The sequence below is a fragment of the Genypterus blacodes genome, unplaced genomic scaffold (genome assembly GCF_046128005.1).
Source record: "Genypterus blacodes isolate CSIRO-AG114 ecotype Tasmania unplaced genomic scaffold, CSIRO-AGI_Gbla_v1 ptg000032l_1, whole genome shotgun sequence".
In the NCBI taxonomy this organism is placed as follows: Eukaryota; Metazoa; Chordata; class Actinopteri; order Ophidiiformes; family Ophidiidae; genus Genypterus; species Genypterus blacodes.
Window position 1 is genome coordinate 7,422,501 of NW_027466845.1, and position 19,668 is coordinate 7,442,168.

Here is a 19,668-nt window from a genome sequence, read left to right on the forward strand (position 1 = left end):
GAGATCAGTCACACACACACATACGTGCACACACACACACACACACACACACACTCACGCTGGGTAAAGGCGGTACAGTTCACGCACAACATGAACTCCATGCTTCTGCCTTCCCCCTGCTCCCTATCATTACCTGTGAGGAAGGTGTTTTATCACGCAGTCACTACCTCAAACTCCCCGTAGGATGCGCTCACATACGATATACAGGTGTAGTGATTGATTGCAGGGAAGGAGAGATAGAGTCCTATGGGCGATAGTGGCGGAAGGAGGGAAGAAGAGCGAGTAGATGGGGTTGATATCAGGCGTCTCGCTATCGGGACAAAAAATTGAAATGTATGGAATTATTCATAGATAAAGCCAACGTGACAAAGAGCAGAAGCAAATGAGGGCAGAGAGATGAAGGTTGTACTGAATCAAAAGGACAAAGGGAGAGAGAGAGCGAGAGAGAAGTACGTTTGAATGAGCAAAGAGCACATTCTTTCTCCTACAAATGAAAAGGCGAATTTATAAGCAATAAAATACAGCCATTAGTTTGCTCTGGGGTTTACTGAAACAATTAGCCTGCTGCTTTTTATGTGCTCTCTGTTAGACGGTTTTATCATCTTATACCGGAGTAGAGGACATGTTTTTGCCTTCATTTTCCCGCTCCTCCACACGATGACATCATCAAAGCAAATGATTCGAGTGAGTGTTAAAAGCGTACGAGCTGGAAAATCCTGGGTGTGTTGCAGGGTTTCACTTTACAACTTTACAGGCCTGCCAACACACCTGAAAGGATTTGATCCCACTTTCATTCGAGTCTCTTTTCTTGGCTGTCCAAAAAAAAATACGGTACAACGTCATAATCTCAGTCTTTAAAGCCTTTGTTTACTGTTTAGGAAGTGAAAGTCTGAGTCTTTGCTTTGGGTTTATGCACAAACTAATTCAAAGCCGCAACCATGGGCATCAAGCCAGCAAGCACACAGTTACTGCACGCCAACACTTTCATCTCAGATACCACACCTGCGCCACAAGTGAGGTCTGGCATGCTCATAGGTTAATGAACACCATTTCTCTGTTGTTGTCATAGCGCCACCATCAGGTCCGCTCAGCTTCCACGGCAAATTGTAGTAAAATGGATAAATTGTATCCAACTTGGCATTGGAAAGATTCTACGTATAAAAATGGGAACAAATGAGCATAAATTGTCAGAGGAGATGGGAAAGAACAGAATCTAAATGTGGGAAATTCTAGTCACTGTGCAAATGGGCGTGGCCTGTGTGAATGGAATTGGTGTTATAGCACCACCATGAAAGTGGATTACAACTGTCCAAGTTATTGCAGTGAGAGACAGACAGACAGACAGATTACAGCCACACCTGTGCATAGGTGTAATTTGATGTACGCTTCCACATACACAACCCTTAGGCTCAGAACTTATCAATCAACCCTTGTATTCCATTTGTACCTTTCCTTCCCTGCACCTGTTCTACTTGACTAACAGCGAGTGTGTTGGAGTACATGCGCGTGCCTGCGTGTGTGTGTGCGTGCATGCGTGTTTGTGTGTGTGTGTGTGTGTGTTTGTTTGTAAAATGTCAGCTTTCATTTCTGCTGCCGCTACATTTGCTGCATTTTTCCCTGCGTGTCTGAAGGCAGAGGCAGGATGTGGCGCAGGCACAAAGGGCTGCAGGGGTTTCTGAATGTACACACGCGCAATTTGTTTTTTGCCCGAGTGTTGTGTTGTGTCATCGCAGTTCCAGGGGTGAGGAGGGGGAGAGAGGAAAGGATGGGAGGGGGGGAGTGCTCGGGGTCGACTGCTGTGGGACTTCACAGTGTTATTGTACATCCGCGCGTGTGTGTGTGTGTGTGGGGCACCAACAGTTTGTGCATGCGCATGTCGATACTGTGTGTTTGTGTGTGTGTGTGTGTGTGCACCCAGCAAGTGTGAGAATACAGTACGTGTGTGCCTGTTGAGTGCTTGTTTGCTGGTGTGACTTGGTGGTGGTGGGAGGTGGGTGGGGGTTGGGGGGATGGAGGGGGGAGGGGAGGGGGGGGCTTGGCAGTGGATTGTGTTTATTCCCGTCTTGCTTGTTCCGCTTCCAGCTCAGTGGATTACTGAAGCAGCTTGTGTGAGGAAATGCTGCTATTATAACTATGTACGTGTGTGTGTGGGTGTCTTTTCAGCACTCTTGAATATGAGTTCATGTGCTCGTCTTCCCGTTAGGATCGTGTCTGCGTGTATACAGGTGTGTGTGTGTGTGTGTGTGTGTGTGTGTGTGTGTGTGTGTGTGTGTGTGTGTGTGTGATAATTAAAAAGAACAAATACGTGTGACCTCTTTATTGTTGGGGTCTATCTGGCATTTTGGCCCAAAATTAGTTTAACACAAAAACTCACTTGATATTCTTTTGGCGTCAGTTTAGTATTTTGTACATGTATGGGTTAATATATTATTTAAAATATTCAGTCCACTTTAAATGCCTCTGTATCTCTCTGGGCAGATAGAACTTAATGAAGGTCACAAAATATTTCACATCTCAGAGATCAGCAGGAAGTCGTTAACAACTCTGCATGTCCAGAGCTGCTGGATGCATACACACTCCCTCATTCATACACACCGACACCAGCCGCTAGCTCAGTCTCATTTATTAATGGATCTTATATAAATTGGTGATTATACATTCAGGTATGGACATGAGCTCATTGGATATTTGCAGTACATGTAGATTTGATTAATCAGGAATTGCCTAACAAAATTCTCAAGGTGCTTTAGTATGTTGGAATACGTGATGTACATTTCAAACTGCGGCCTAAGTAGTATGGAGACAGGAGGAGGTTAACTTTTCATCCATGTTGGTTTTCACTTCCATTGATTATTAGCAGGATTAATCAAAATTCATGTTTCGATTTTAGCCCGGGGTAGAACTCATTAAATGTTGGGCCTGGGGAAGATTTGAGAGTACTTTAAACAATTTATTCCATTTTCGAGGACATTTTGTGTGTGTTTTTCTCAATTCCTTCAAAAAGTAATATACAAATGTGGATCTGAATCTGGTGGACTAACATCTATGCCTGGACAGGAGCCGTATTAAGAAACAAACATGACGACAAAGGAGCAATATTCACTAATCAGTCAGAATTATGAAAAACAGTTTTGCTTTCCCTTTTATTAGTGACCCAGATGGAGCCGGAACAATCTTGTTTATTATTGTTGTTCCTTTCTCTTTAGGCCAGCGCATTATTAGAACAAGACTAATCTCAGCCCGGTCCCTTTTCATGAAGCTAGTGGCTCTGTTGAGTGGCCCTCCAGTTCAATTTGTATTGACCTGAAACAAAGAATTCTGGATCACATTTTGATTCTGTTGAATGACAATATAGACAATAATGAATTCCTCCTCAGCTGCATGGATTTTTCATCCTTCATTGATTTGTCCTCAGCTTTAAACCCCAGACTCATCTGAAATCAAAAACAATCTGGATGTGCTGATTAAAATGAGATGTTCTTTATTGATGAAATGTCAATACCGGTATTGTTTGTGCCTCTTCAGTTGCAGCAGCAGACCCAATCACAGTGCTGTTGTCTCCTACTGGTGTCAGAGGACAACCACCAGCTCTTCTGCCAGGTCTCACACACACACACGCACAGAAGCCTCATCCATTTTATCACCAGACAGTAAATAGCCTTCCTGACAATTAACATTTGAGTTAACCTGTGACCTCTGTGACCTCTGTGACCTTTCAGGTGGTTCGAGACAAAGTGCTGGAGGAGGAGATCAGCTTCCCGGTAAAGCCTGCAGAACTAATGTTTTCATTTAAACACGCCACATGTAAACATTTGTTTTCTGGTATATTTAATCATTTGCAGCTCTGTTTCTCACCGGCTGTTCACACTTTAATCATTTCTGCATATATTCTGTTATTTTCTGAGGGCGCTCACTGATCCTTTCAGTCTCTCAGCCATCCCTCGGCAAACATTTATTTATTCATCCGTCTGATTCATTTTTTCACACGGCGCAGGTTTAATAAGACTATGCTGTATCATTGATGGTTTCCTTGAGTGACGAGACACAATAGCATTCCCAAGTGTCCCCAGCAAGGAATGGAATTAAGGAATTTGGGCAGGAGAAGTAATTGCTTCCTGCGGGTGTAAGACAAGAGTTTTATGTCTCATTAAATCTTCTGCCCCCAGTGTTTGTGCAGATGTGGCACTTTTTTAAGCGCGTTTTCTATTATGGTGTGAACACACTGTGTATCAGAGGCTAAACGACGTGTGAAATCTTGATAATGTTTTTTGCGAAACGCTATAGAACTCATAAACCACAGCTTAATTGTGTTAATTTACTGTAATAGAGGAACTTCACAGAGAGGAACTTCACTGTCGCATATATCTTTATTATTTATTGTAGCTTTCTTTCTCTCTCTCTCTCTCTCTCTCCCAGCTGATGTTCGGACGCTTTGGTCAGGTTGTCGAGAAGAAGAGGTCCATCACTCTTCAGGACATCAGTGTCGTAAGTAGAGATCTTTGCCCGTCCATCCGTCTGTCTGTCTGCCTGCTTGTATATGACGCTCTCACTCTCGCTCACACTCTCACTCTCACTCTCACTCTCACTCTCTGCTGTGTGTTCACCTGTCCTTCTCAGGAGGAGTGCAGGCAGCTGTCCAGCATGTTGGGCTGTGAGATTTCCTCCATGCTCTGTGTCCCAGTGGTGAGCAGGGCCAGGGGTCAGGTGGTGGCGTTGGCGTGCGCCTTCAACAAGCAAGGTGGACAGAGGTGAGTGACTGAGTGACTGAGTGACTGAATAAATGTGCCCGGTATCATTTACCTCAAACATCTACTTAGGTTTTATGTTGTGCTGCAATTGAATGAACTGCATTTGTCCATTGAAAGGATACCAGCAGTTTCAGCCGTGTGCGTGTGTGTGTGTGTGTGTGTGTGTGTGTGTGTGTATGTGTATGTGTGTGTGTGTGTGTGTGTGTGTGTGTGTGTGTGTGTGTGTGTGTGTGCGTGTGTGTTTGGGCAGACAGCTATAAGTGTTATACTCAGGTCATAAGTCTATCGGATGGCTTGGCTGCCTCTTTTGGCACTACGTGTTGGGCATGTGTGGGTGTGTGTGTGTGTGTGTGTGTGTGTGTGTGTGTGTGTGTGTGTGTGTCTGAGTGAGTCCAAGCTGCCAGGAGCTATGCTGCAATTTCCTGAATACTGAAGTAAAAAATATACTGCAGCTATGTGTGTTTGTGTGCGAGAGAGAGAGAGAGAGAGAAAGGGAGAGAGCGAGAGAGAGAGATTTAAATTACGGGAACAGAAGGTGTCATTTATCCTTATTTTTAACATGCAGACCTTTTCATACATATATTCTATCTATCCTCTCTCTCTCTATCTCTCTCTCTCTCTCTCGTGAGACAGACGTATGTGAAGTCTCCACTTTTACCAAAGTGTTGGGAGAACAACGTTTGTCATCTCTTGTTTTTTTCACTTAAACCACAAACACACAAACACACACGCACACAATCCTTTACAATCCCCTCTGCTCTGCTCCCTCTGATGAGAGATGAAACCGGATCATATCCTATAATTTCTCCCTCTGCCAGTGGCACCGATGACAGAACTGGCATCTCATTACCATAGTAACAGCAGCAGGATTATAGTACCAACTGAGCATAAAATATGATAAATCTGTCCTTTGCTCCGAGCACAGTCATACAGATTTCAGTCGGGCTGTGCGTCGAAAAAGCTACATCCCTCACATCTCATCATATATTAGCTATATTTATATTCAGTGTGTGTGAGAACTCCTCCCTGCATCACCCCCCCAAAAGTGTAATCTAGTCTCTTACAGGTGCATAACAACGTATATCCTCTCCTGGCATATTTGGATCCAGGGGTAATAAGCCCATAACTCAGATTTTATAGCCACCAGATAAAACCGAAGAGCGTAAACCCTCACAAACATCTTGTTGTACACATATAACAGCAATAATAAGCCATCCGCCATCCATGCCCTCCATCTCAGCAACAGATGGCACAGATTGTTAGGATAAACTCACAAAACATGAATAATAAGCTGCCAAGGATACAATCGCCACATTTCACTGTAGAGTCAAAAAGCAGCTACTCCTCTCAAGTTTCTTCTGAGATTTCCATTTTGATGTTATCTTTATGTTTGCCGTACGACAGTGAAAAGCTTTCGGTGGAGCTGCGCCTATTCCCCCCCCCTGCACATTTGACTTGCATAAACGCTGCTTTGTGTGTGTAATGCGGTGTGTGTGGGCGCTCCGGGAGTCCTGTTTGTTTTCAATCGGAGGTTGCTTTCCATCTGTGAATAACTATCTGTGGTGGAAGAACACCTGGTACACTGGAGCCTGAGGTTCAGGGCCCAACGCTGCTGCTCTGCTCGATCCCGCCGAACATAAATCATGGAGGATGTTCAGGGCTTCTGTCAGACAGCTTTACCGCTCTCGACTGACCTTTCTCCAGCCCGTGCACAAGCCCCGGCGAATGAGGCAGGGATCTGTGCTCGGCCTGGGAGACTGTTCCGCTCCGAGAGTCTCAGCTCAGAGCGAGCAAATTTCCCCGCCAGCACAATGTACCACTGCCCTCTCTGGGCTGTCAGAGGTACTACAGGTGATCACAGGTTACAAATTACATGGATGATTTCGCTCATCAATCTCGATTTGACTGCTTAACGCCGTCGAGGTCACACGCCGTTTGCTTTTAAATGAGAGCGAGCCGCTGCCGGCAGGACATCTGGGTTTGCTTCAGTTCCCTCCTGGTGCAGAGGGAAGATATTAATTTCCCCCGAAACTGATTAACACACGATCATAGCTGGTGTTTCCTTCATCTCTGCTTGTAGGTAAACATGTTGCATCTTGGCTCACTTTACACGACATTAATATGTTAGCAGCAACGCATGATCACACAACATATTTATGATATGAATACTCGGAGTGTATCAAAATCCCACAGAAGCCTATTAGCCGGGTCTCAATTCAGACTTACCATCTGAGTGTGTGTGTGTGTGTCTGTGTGTTTTCCTCTGCAGACACACGCAGGCGGACGAACATGTCATCCAGCATTGCTTTTGTTACACTTCCACCGTCCTCACCTCGACGTTGGCCTTCCAAAAAGAACAGAAGCTCAAAGTGGAGTGCCAGGTATCTCACGCAGCCACACACACAGACACACACATCTATACACCAGCCCTCAGACGCACACCCCTCACCAAAGCTGCACAAAGCTGCAGTGTAAAGAACGTTTACCTTTTTTTCTCTATACAGGCGCTCTTACAAGTGGCCAAGAATCTCTTCACACACTTGGGTGAGTTTGTTCTCTTGTCTTTCTCTCTCTCTCTCTCTCCGTTAAGAAAGGAGGTTATAGAGCAATTTCTTTTAATGGCCCATATTTAAGGGATCACTTAGTGAAACGAACGGTGCACATGATTCAATGAGGTATGGCAGACTCAAAAGGTGATTACGCTCCCGATCATAATCATAAAACCAAAGGGACGTTTTAAAAATCGGCGGTGGCTCCACCTCTCGATCCTGTAATTACATTGGGGCATTTAGATTCTTCTCTGGAGCAGTGAGCACAGAGAGGAAGAGGAGGCGATGTAATAGATGAATGACCGTGCTCACAAGTACCCAGGTTTTCTCCACTGGCAAAACAAACAGCCTCTTACACGCACCATAATAATACACAGAACGGCTGATTACAAAAGCTGTAATCTCAGTTTCTGTCTCATTGTGCCCCTCTCTCTCTCTCTCTCTCTCTCTCACTCTCTCTCTCTCTCTCTTGCTCTCTCTCGCTCTCGCTCTCCCTCTCTCAGATGATGTGTCAGTGCTGTTACAGGAAATTATAGTGGAGGCCAGGAACCTGAGTGATGCGGAGATGTAAGCGCTCTAATTCATCCTGGAAGGGGTGTTTGGCTTGTGTGTGTGTGTCTGTGTGTCTGTCTGTCTGTGTGTGTGTGCGTGTGTGACCATTTGTAAAGGCTATCTTGGCAATTTGTTCTTAATTGACCTGCTTCATTTAATCAGCATTACAAAATGACCCATGATGAAATAAGATAAAACCACTCTCTCTCTGCCGTGCTCTAATGTCATCTCTCTCTCTCTCCCTCTCTCTCTCTCACTCACTCTCTCTCTCTCAATCACTCTCTCCCCCACCTGCAGCTGTTCAGTGTTTCTGCTGGACCGTGTCAGCCATGAGTTAGTGGCCAAGGTGTTTGACGGGGGTGTGGTTAGTGATGACGAGGTACAATAAACACACACATACACACACACACACACGATCACAGTTCTAATCCTAATGTGCCGATTGTTTGTGACCCTAATGAGGTATAGTGATGACATGAATCCTTGTGTGTCCCTCATGTGTTTGTATATGTGTGTGTGTGAGTGCAGAAGGAGTTCCGTATCCCAGCAGACCAGGGCATCGCGGGCCACGTGGCGACCACGGGTCAGACCCTGAACATCAAAGACGCGTACTCTCATCCTCTCTTCTACCGCGGCGTGGACGACAGCACCGGCTTCAAGACCCGCAACATCCTCTGCTTTCCCATCAAAGACGAGAACAACGGTAGCCACATGTGACCCTCACGTGCAGAACAGTCAACACCATTGTATACGTTGTCACACACAGTATGAACGGCAGAGAAACACGTGAAGCTCAGTCCGATCTGTAAGAGTTAACGTTCCGATTTTAGTTTTGTGCGTGTGTTCGATTCACCTCCACAGGGAAATTAATGTCACCCTGCGTGACTCAAATTCTGTTCTGCACCTCTAACTGTCATATTCTGCTCCATGACTCATCTCCTACTTTTCAATTTTCCTCTCATTCTCAACTTTCTCCCACTCCATCCCTCCTCCTCCACATCGCCTCTACTCCTCGCTCCTCACCTCATCTGTTGAATCTCTCTCTCTCTCTCTCTTTCTCTCTCTCTCTCTCTCTCTCTCTCTCTCTCTCTCCCTACCTCCCCAGAGGTGATCGGGGTGGCCGAGTTGGTCAATAAAACTAACGGGCCGTGGTTCAACCGCTTTGACGAGGACCTTGCCACGGCCTTCTCCATCTACTGCGGCATCAGCATCGCCCATGTAAGTGTCCTTGCCCAGAAAAAGAGAGAGAAAGAGAGAGAGAGGCTTGTCGAGCCGTCGTAAGTGATGTGGGAAAAATGTATCCTGTCGAACAGAAATGGAATCAGTTCAGCGGTGGCAAAAAGCTCAGTCAGGCCAGCGTGGAGCGAAGTCTCGAGGGAAATTTAAAGACAGTCCACGCTGTGATGGAAGTGAAAGGCTTTTATGGCGCACTAGCGTCTGACGAGTGTATGACTGCGGCGGGCCCATTAACACACATTCAGCCGAGCAGTACGTGACAGCTCAGATACCCAGATAGACGAGGAAGAGGAGCGCACCATTGTGTTATCGTCATTACCTGCTGAGTTGTCGTAAGATTAAAACAAGGTTGTAATCATGGACGCTTTTGTCTGCGCCTGCCTCTAAAGACTCAAGCAGCGGCTTCAACAAGGAAGTGTTTTGAATCTACGCTGTTTGAAAATGTTCCTCTCATCAATCACAGCGTGCGTCTATCAGATAGCGAGGGATCCATTTTTACAAGCACGCGGCTTTGGTTAATTGCTCTCTTTCACCTTTTCACCAGGACATACAGGAGCTACTAATTAAAATGGATCCACTCTACGTAACTAGATTGATTTCTCGTCTTCTTCTTCTTCCTCTTACACTGCAAATGCACGTGTCTCACCTCTGGCAGACGAGTGATTGATCAAGTACTGTAAAGGAAAACAAAGCCATCTGCAGAATGACTGGAGATCATTCACAGTTAATCTACGCACTATGAAGATATATCAATTTCTTGGCAGCTCGTTAATCATTTAACATTACAGAATGCATTATTTATGCAAACACGCCCTTGATTATTATGGTCTTCACAGGCGGAGATGTGATGAGTGTTTTCCCTCAGTAACCCCTGAAATGTATGCAGGGATCCGTTTGTTGTTAGTCACTGATCTCAGTTGTGCCTTTTAAAGATGAAGATGAGGATGTAATGTTCTGGTGCTTGTGATGATTTTTGGTTTGAAACAAATCCATCTCCATCATGTGTCTCTGAATGTTTGAGCAGCACATGATGTTATAATTTTGTCTTTCAAACAGAGATAGAGCGTCAGATAGAGCGTCTCATGTTCACCGACTGGATTCACTTTGAAGCCGAAGCTTTTCTTGGCTGTGCCGGTAATGGAGATGTGTTTGTTCCCTCAGTCTCTCCTCTACAAGAAAGTGCACGAGGCTCAGTTCAGATCCCACCTGGCTAATGAAATGATGATGTACCATATGAAGGTAACACACACACACACACACACAGATACTGGTGCAGTGTAGTACTGCAGCTACTAAGAGTGAATGTGTCGCAGGTGTCAGAGGAAGAGGTCACCAAGCTGTTGGTTGTCGGGATCGAACCGTCCTTGGAGATCCACCCGTGTTTTGCAGAGTTCACCTACATGCCGCGCTCGCTGCCCGACGACACCACGCCCATGGTAAGAGTAGAGCACAGGTGGGGGGGGACACAGGTGGGGGGACACAGGTAGGGGGGCACAGGTGGAGGGACACAGGTGGAGGGACACAGGTGGAGGGACACAGGTGGGGGGACACAGGTGGGGGGACACAGGGGTTAACACGACAGCACACTGATGCTTTGTCCTTGCGGTGTGTCTCCAGTGTATCCTCAGCATGTTTGAAGACATGGGCTTCATCAACACATACAAGATCGACATGAAGACTCTCGCCAGGTACGTCGTCTGTGTGTGTGTGTGTGTTTGTATTCTTTTTTTTTTACATTTTTCAAACAGTCTGGCATTGGAATGATGTATACACACTGATTTAGTGTTGTTTTTGCTTTATCTGACAGCAACAATGTGGTGAAAGCTCCCTGTGGGACGCCTTTGTGCGTTAGAAAGGGCGTCCCACAGGGCGCTGCTGGCTTTGCTTGTATTGATTTTCAATTGGTCAGCTGGACCAGAGCGACTTCTCTGTCACTAAGTTGTGACACCCATGGAAATATATCTGTTGCCTTGGTGACAGGTTCTGCCTGATGGTGAAGAAAGGATACAGGGACCCTCCGTACCATAACTGGATGCACGCCTTCTCTGTCTCACACTTCTGCTACTTGCTCTACAAAAACCTAGGGCTGTCCAACTACCTCGAGTGAGTGCACGCCGCTCTGCTCGGCCATATGGAAGCTTTCACTCTTTGAACGCTTCACAGATTGATTTGAGTTTTAGGCTTGGTGCTCCCTCACTTCCTCTCCTCACTCTGTTTCTCAGGGACATAGAGATTTTCGCTCTCTTCGTCTCCTGCATGTGCCACGACCTGGATCACCGCGGCACCAACAATTCTTTCCAAGTCGCCTCGGTGAGCACGCCAACTCCAAAGATGGCAGTTTTATGTTTTACCCGGAGTCAGTACGACAGTGAAAATAGCCAGGAATGACAAAGAGCGACGGCACACTGGCGGATTGAATATCACAACATTACACATGAACACTTCACTTTAATGAATTGATACAAATAAATAAAAGATGTTCATGACACTGGGAATTTTACTTTCCAACAAAGGACAGTTTTTTCAGCTTATTTACATATTTCTCTTCAAAATCTCACATCAGAACTGACAAGAATGACTAATGACTACTACAATACAAGACATCTCCTTTAATGGAAGGGTGCTGTTTCATTTGAAGTCACACAGTGTAACGCCCACTAAATTGTTGTGTTGTTGTTTTTGTATCTATATTTAGCAATCAGTGCTGGCTGCTCTGTACAGCTCAGAGGGATCTGTGATGGAGGTAAACTCACATTTATGTCTGTTTGTCTTTATGGATATGAGCTCTGACTCCTTTGACCGCTGTTGTTATTCTGTGCTAGTACGACACCTAGTGGTCGGTCATCAAACTGCTGAGGCGATGGCAGCCTTTTAAGTGTAAATCGCTCATTGGCTTTTTTTTGATTTTGTCTGTGTTTTGTTTATCATGCCAGAGACATCACTTTGCCCAGGCCATCGCCATTCTGAACACTCATGGCTGCAACATCTTCGATAAGTTCTCCAGGAAGGTGAGCAGATCGCTCTCTCTCTCTCTCTCTCTCTCTCTGTTTCCCTTGCTGTTTTTGTTTCTCTCCTAAATTCCATGAACTAACTCCTGTTGTCCCTGTTTTTGGCCATTTTTAGGACTACCAGCGCATGTTGGATTTAATGAGAGAGATCATTCTGGCTACAGACCTGGCTCACCATCTTCGCATATTTAAAGACCTGCAGAAGATGGCTGATGGTAAGCCGCTTGTGTTGTTTAGCTCTTAACCTTGGCTGCTTGTCTGAGATCTTGAAGTGCACAGAGGAAAATGATTTATCTTAATGAACCCTGAATGGCCTCCAAAACAAATCAACACATTTTCTTTTCTTACTATTTGTAAGACTATTTACTCTCTTAAAGACAGTTGTTCACTGTGGCCTTATATAATGTAATTGGTTATAACCTCATGGCGAGTTATCTGCTACGCCCCAATGCAACTAATTATATGTTTTCCTGAGCGGAGGTCTGCCCAGTGCAATCAATTTGGAGTTGTTAAAGTCCTTCAAGGACATTAAAGACCTGCTAATGAATTGGCAGCTGCTTCCACAGAATGTGCAACATGTTGGCAATGATCCAAAAGAGTTTGAAGGTTTAAACAAAATCACACCGGCAATTTAGTGTTGCTGTTAAAAGACACGATTTGATGTTATCAGATGCTCAGAGCAAGTTATGTTTTTTAATGATGTTCTGCTGTCTATTAAAGCTCCTACATTGTACATTGTGTGTGTGTGTGTGTGTCTGTGTGCGCGTCAGACGGATACAATCGAAAGAATCGGACGCACCGCTCCATGCTGCTGTGCCTGCTGATGACGTCGTGCGACCTGTCAGACCAAACCAAGGGCTGGAAGACCACACGCAAGATCGCTGTCAGTACCCAGTGTGCAGCAGAGAATCTGATCATATCTATATTAATACTCACTAAACCATTTGGTATTTTAACATTTACAACACATTTTGCATACTGGATCTCAGGGTTAGGATGAAGATACTTATTAATTCTGCTTTCTAGTCATGTACAGTACAGGCTGTAGGAGTAGTAATGTTGTGGTCCATGATATCCTATTCTGTGAAACTCTCCTCCATTTTAGGATTGTGTTTAATCTTGGTCTGCCCCCTTTTCAGCTGCAGACCTCTGACCCTTGTCCCAAATCATACAGCCTAAATCCCCATACACCCCGAACCTGCAGCAAATCCTCTATAATCCTGCTCCCCAAACCTAAAGTACAGCTCACACACTCACTCGCCTCAGGCTTATACTGCTCAGCTGGTCCAGTGTTGCTCTCACTGCTCAGAATAATGAAAAGGAATATTCAAATGTTTATCTAAAACAGGAATAGGCTTTTAAATATGACTGTAGCGTTCCTGTGGTGCCAGACAATCCAAGTATTGTTTTCTCCTCTGGGCAGCTCTCTCAGCTCAGACAGGGCACATGTCCAAACCTAACACTTAGTACCCTGGATAATAAATGCAATAGTACATTGTTTTCAATTCCTGGGTAGTATTAGTTATTGCCATGTCACGAATGTGTTTGCGTGTTTGAATGAACAATAACACATGTGCCTCTGTGTGTCTGCAGGAGCTGATTTATAAAGAATTCTTCTCTCAAGGCGATCTGGTGAGTGTCAGTTTATGTCAGTAGTTATATATTGTGAAATTAAAATGCTAATCGTAAACAATAATGAGTTCTTTCTTTGTGTCATACATTACCACTGTGTGTGTGTGTGTGTGTGCAGGAGAAGGCCATGGGGAACAGGCCCAGTGAGATGATGGACAGAGAGAAGGCGTACATCCCAGAGCTGCAGATCAGCTTCATGGAGCACATTGCGATGCCCATTTACAAGTGAGCACCCAAGCTTTAACTCTCTCTCACCTCTGTAACCTCTAAAACTCCTCATTTTTCAGATTACAACTATTGTTTTAGAGGATTGTATCATATATTGTATGAGAATATGCAGTTATCATTTATACCTTTTTAATCTAGGACTGATAGTTAGGAAGATTCCCAGACTGTTTGCTTCACAAATGTCAAATGTTGGTTTATCCACATGAATGACATTAAACTGAGCTAATTTAAAGGGTCTGAATGGTAATGAAATGCAGATGACTGTGTGATTCTTGTGGAGGGTCCATGCCTGAAGCTACATTATCACACTAAAGCAAACCCCACCATTACCCTCTCACCTCTGTCCCAATAGGCTGCTATCTGAACTGTTGCCCGGGGCTACTGAGCTGTATGAGAGAGTGGCGGCCAATCGAGAGCAGTGGACCAAAGTCTCCCACAAGTTCACCATCCGGGGGTTGCCTAGCAACAACAGCCTAGACTTCCTGGACCAGGAATACGAGCTGCTGCAGTCACAGGGTGCTTTCGGGAGTGACGACCACTGCCTCAATGGTTGCCTTGACGATGGGGAAGGAGGGAGGGGTCAGTGACAGGAGTGACCTGTTGTGTTGCAGTTGTTGAAGTTTTCTCCGGTCCAATAAGAGGCTGAGGATCTCCTTTTTAACGAGCCCAGAGTGAGGAGTCTCTCCGCTATCAATCACTTAGATGCTTAGCAGGCCATGCAGAACGCAGCAAGTTGAATAGACTGAGAAGTGATTTGCACGAGTAGCTCTATCCGAGCTGATTCAGTCAAAGCAACTCCTGATAAGATTCACGACGCTTGTGTCTCCGGTTCAGGACAGCGGGAGGTAGTGACTTCATCTTTTTCAGCAACTACACTGGAAAAATAAGTTTGTACTACAAGTAACACGTTCCTTCATACAGTACTAATCTTTGATTTAGATTGTAAAAAGACACACACAGACACATGAACAATGCACATACTGGTTAGACACACACACACACACACTCACACAAACGGCGAAGAAACAACAATCCATTCTTCTGAAACATGTCATAGTGAGATAAAGTGCTAAATACATTCTGTACAATGTTTCATAACAGCTCATATTGATTTGAACGGCTCAGCTTTGAACATGTTGGAACACATGCAGCTCGCACACACGGTCCCTTACCTGATGCTTATGAATGCATGCTGTATGGACACCTCATGTATTTTTCCTTTGATCTGGATCACGATACGTCAATGCCGTCCATTTTTATACCATCAGAGAAGATTTTGTATTCAGCTGTTCGACGCTTCTTTAGTTCACTTGTGTTGTACAGGAGACATGTTGATCATTTGCTTCAGCGGTATCTGACCTCTCGTGTGTGACATTTCACATGAACCCATTTTTGGGGTTTAGGGGACAATTTGACAATCACTGATGGATTATAAAGTCACAGAGCCCGAGCCATAACTCCCCTCACCACGTGCAGTATAACCATCAAACACACACTGTGTATATGCATCGTCACGTTACCACATTTAGTACACACCTCAGAGAAACGCCATCAATGCCTAGAATACTCTCCTTCTTTTCTCCACCACCCTTCTCTCTCCTTTTTTCTCTTGCTTTCCAGATTATTTGACCACGAAATCACTTTAGTTAGAAAGCGAACCGAAGCCCTTTAAATGATCCATCCTATGTGTTAAGTGTATACGTGCCAGAGTAGAGTGTGTTACAGATCTGCCTTATTGCGCATCTTTGCTGCCTTTCTTAGAGCTTTTAATATATGGGAAATTGAAACAAAGTGTCTAGTACGTATGTTATATATTTGTTAGATATAGTTTGAGTATGTGCTGAATGAATGATCACCAGGCTCAGATAATGTATATGTGTGTGTTTATCTGTGTGAAGACCTCAGATGTCATGTTCACTTCTATCTGTCCTAATTTATTGACAGAGCCACCATGGACACAGGAAGACATAAGAGCCATCCATGCTTTTCCTTCTCTTTTACAAGCAGAAATATAGAAGTTACACATTTCTCAAGACACTTTATCGCATGTAGACCTTATTTTATTATTTGAATTATATTATACATTATTTTTCAGCCCTCTAGAGGATTTTGCCCCATACGAGTAGACATCCGCGCATTTAGAGGCGGTGGAAATACACTGCTTCTAATATAATACGCCTTTTCTTTTCTTTTCTTTTCTTTTCTTTCTTTTCTTTTAACTGTATACAATTCCATGTAGAATATGCTGCAATGTTAACATGAGGTAACCGTGGAAACACACTGTAATGGACACCACGGGGTGCAGGTGGTGTGTGGAGGAGCGAGAGTCGGTGAGTCGAGGAGTTGATAGCATGGGTGGGTGTATGAGGGAATGAAAGAGAGAGAGAGAGAGAGAGGGGGGGGGGGAGCAAAAGGATGGGAGGACAAGTTTTTGCCATAGCAGGTTCGGTCCAACCAGGGGGCGACGGCCGTGTGGGAGAGAACACGGCAATTATAGGATTGAAATGTTGATTATTTTTCTTTGAAAGGCCTTGTGGGGATGCATTCAGCGGGTAAATTGGTTGGAAAGGTGAATAATTGTGTGTATTATCTAAATCAGGAAATCAGGTTATGCATCAGCATGATTCACTGAAATCGTGTGTATGGCTCCGCCTTGTTCTGCTTCATGGACTCAATATTTTTACCGTAAATGTCTCAAATGTTTTAAAGGGCAAACAGGTGTCTCAAGCTCTGTCTCACGCGTGGCTTTTCCCCCCTTTGCTGTTATTTTGACACACTATTCATACACACCTGCCTTTTCCATGTGCAATACCAAGCGTCTGCCTCTGTGATGATGTATGAACACTTATGTACTGTAAATACCTGTTGTTAAATTATTCTTGCTTTAGATCTGAATTCCCACAAGCATTTCAGTCTTAGATGATGGTTCATTTGAGTGCTAAGATGCTTTTGAGAGTCCAGACCTTTGACAGTTTTCTACACAGTGTGCATCTGTCCCTTTATGTCCGTCATAGAAAGTCGGGGCTGTATGTGCCAATCAGACGACGTCCACCTCCTGGCCAAGTTGCAAAGAGAAATCAGGCATAGCTTAGATTTTTATTTTTCCTCTAATTTTGGCTTGAACCATAGAGTGAAGGTGAGGGCTACATTCATACGGCACATGTCTGATTGATTATGACCAGTTCTGAAATTGCTGCTTGTCCAGGAAGTATGAACCCAATCTATTTCTCGTCATCACAGAACAGCAGGATGGAGGCCTGTGATGTAACGCCATCGTAATGATCACATGTGACATAACTGTTAAAAGTGGCTAAAATTAACTACTGTAAATAATATCAGAGTTTTAAAAGAAAATGTTAGCCTACTCGATTGTCCGTCATTATTAAAATGGGAAGTATTTCAGTTCTGTCATGTATTTACAGTGGTTGCATTCTTTTCTTTTTCTCATGCCATTTTTGAACAATCCCATGCTTAGACTTTTAGACAGGAGGGATGAAACAAACTATGTGTATGTATGGTATATATATATAATAATAATATATATATATATATACTCTACCACAAATAAGAACCCTGACTAAACTGAAATGTATAAATGATACGAAATGCAGTCATCTGTTAATTATTTGTTTTGGATTTTGAGTGGTGGTCATCTTGTTCTCCTCTGGATAAAATGAACAAGGACATTTTGAGGAGAGAAATGGGTGAATTTTTTGAATTTATTTTTTTCTTGGAATAAATCTGGTGAAAGTCCAATTGATTTTGTTGACTCTCTCTAAATGTTCACACTACATTAATGAGGTAAATATTGTAATTATGAACTGTGACAGAATGGTGTCATTATGAGGGCGCTGTGATGTCATCGACAACTGTGACAAATGGGGTGGTTCTTCTACTGAGTTGCAACGAGCATCATTTACACCCAGTCCTTTCCTCCAAAGCTGCAGAAACATTGTTCAGGGGTCCACTGTTTACATAGCGTGCCGTTGATGTCATCTACATGTTTATTTTACTTTTAATTTGCAGGAGATGGGAGATATGAATGGATGACATCATCATGAATGATGTCACAGTTGTTTATGAATGATGTCACCACGTACGGTGTGGAACTGCTGTAGGAACACACGTCTTTGAGAATGCGTAGGAGAACATCTGCAAAACATAAAACAAGCTTTCAAAGATAAACCATTTGCACCATGCCAAAGAGGAAGCAACTTCACAGCAACAGTCACTGTTTGCAAGCCACAATGCAAAGGGCAAAATTGGCTAGAGCAAACAACTCTCAAGAGTCTGGTATTAATTAATTAATTAATTTTTTATATATATGTTCTATTTTTCATTTGTATTAACAAATCATAGTAGCGGGAGACATGAATGGAACCAGCCTAGCACCCCTCATAATGACATCATGGATGATGTCACGGTTGACATATTTGAGGGAAGGTCAAATCAAACACAGGGAGAAAGATGTTCAGGTCCAGTAGGAGCTCTAGTCCTCCTGCTGCTTAGGAACCAGCAAGCAGGTCGTGGTCAAACTCTCAAGAATGGCACCAGGATGGTGATGGAGCAGATGATGGACAGGGTGATGACTAAGAGTGAGATTACTGTAGAGACAAACAGGTCAGCCAGCAGGTCACTCCCAGGCTGGCTTCCACTCAGTGAGTGTGTGTGTGTGTGTGTGTGTGTGTGTGTGTGTGTGTGTGTGTGTGTGCACAAGGCTATTTTGTAGATGATAGAGAAAAGCTTAATATGGGTTCATAACTGTGGACACATTAAATTCAGCTCCATCAAACACACCTTGTGTCATGGCTACTTCACTTCACATTTATTTCTTGGGACTTTAGGAAACACAAAGCCATTAAAAAATACACTCTTTGAAAACACCGGAATTAGTGGATAATCAGTTACTTTACAGATATGTGCCAATAATCATAATGCTGGCTTTAATAACTTGAATCAGTCTATGTTCACGTTAGCATTAGCCCAAGCTAGCCTAGTCCATTTGAAATATGGCCAAAGGTAACAAAACAAGTTAGCATGCTTAGCTATGAACACACTCACTGTACCAGAAATGGCAGCACCATTTATACAACGAACACACTACACAAACCATTATTTTTTATGACAAAAATCGTCAATCAATTAAAAGTGAATATTTATCCAGTGTACCACCAGGGGTACTTATCACAGTTTGAGAACCATTGGGTCAAACCAAACTACAACAGCTAATGTTTAATATAATTTCATTCTGTGTAAGTATAAGGGCGTGATTGTGTGGAATGAAGATCTTCAAATTTGGATTTCCTGATTTTATACTGCTAATCCAAGTCATCTGAGAGGCTGGAGAGAGTTGCTGGTTCCTCGTGGGTCCATACCACACAAGCTGGTTGAAACTGCTCTACACAAGCACCAGCAGATGCATGCTCCAGTGGAGAACATGGAGACTCTCATCACTTCAGTGAGGATGAGTTTCAAGCCCATCAAATCAGGCCTGCAGAACTGCCTGAATCTAGCAGCACGCCATACTGACCATGTTCTGTGGCCTCCTCTGGTGTATGCAGTCCCCATGGCAACAGGTGAGTCTCTGGAGAGAGAGATCAGCAGCTACCGCCGCAGGTGGCTTGGTCTCTCACGGTGCCTGAACGCCACGGCACTGTACGGAAAAGCCTGTAACCTGTAAAAAAAACCAACCTGTAACCTGTTTACAAACAAAGA

At 44.0% G+C, this 19,668-nt stretch overlaps 1 protein-coding gene across 2 annotated transcripts in view; it reads left to right on the top strand.

The window, feature by feature from the left end:
• Window positions 1-17,709, top strand: part of pde2a (phosphodiesterase 2A) — a 100,322-nt gene extending 82,613 nt beyond the window's left edge. For both annotated transcript variants that reach the window (XM_076146125.1, XM_076146126.1), the window contains exons 10-31: window positions 3,526-3,600; window positions 3,720-3,761; window positions 4,417-4,485; window positions 4,618-4,748; window positions 7,018-7,129; window positions 7,253-7,292; window positions 7,801-7,864; window positions 8,147-8,228; window positions 8,378-8,552; window positions 8,955-9,067; window positions 10,247-10,324; window positions 10,399-10,521; window positions 10,703-10,773; window positions 11,066-11,188; window positions 11,308-11,395; window positions 11,781-11,828; window positions 12,019-12,093; window positions 12,209-12,308; window positions 12,864-12,976; window positions 13,687-13,725; window positions 13,844-13,950; window positions 14,306-17,709. In XM_076146125.1, the coding sequence (XP_076002240.1) occupies window positions 3,526-3,600; window positions 3,720-3,761; window positions 4,417-4,485; window positions 4,618-4,748; window positions 7,018-7,129; window positions 7,253-7,292; window positions 7,801-7,864; window positions 8,147-8,228; window positions 8,378-8,552; window positions 8,955-9,067; window positions 10,247-10,324; window positions 10,399-10,521; window positions 10,703-10,773; window positions 11,066-11,188; window positions 11,308-11,395; window positions 11,781-11,828; window positions 12,019-12,093; window positions 12,209-12,308; window positions 12,864-12,976; window positions 13,687-13,725; window positions 13,844-13,950; window positions 14,306-14,540 (2,103 nt within the window). In that variant the 3' untranslated portion in view covers window positions 14,541-17,709. The remainder of the gene's footprint in view (window positions 1-3,525; window positions 3,601-3,719; window positions 3,762-4,416; window positions 4,486-4,617; window positions 4,749-7,017; window positions 7,130-7,252; window positions 7,293-7,800; window positions 7,865-8,146; window positions 8,229-8,377; window positions 8,553-8,954; window positions 9,068-10,246; window positions 10,325-10,398; window positions 10,522-10,702; window positions 10,774-11,065; window positions 11,189-11,307; window positions 11,396-11,780; window positions 11,829-12,018; window positions 12,094-12,208; window positions 12,309-12,863; window positions 12,977-13,686; window positions 13,726-13,843; window positions 13,951-14,305) is intronic.
• The last annotated feature ends 1,959 nt before the right edge of the window (window positions 17,710-19,668 follow it).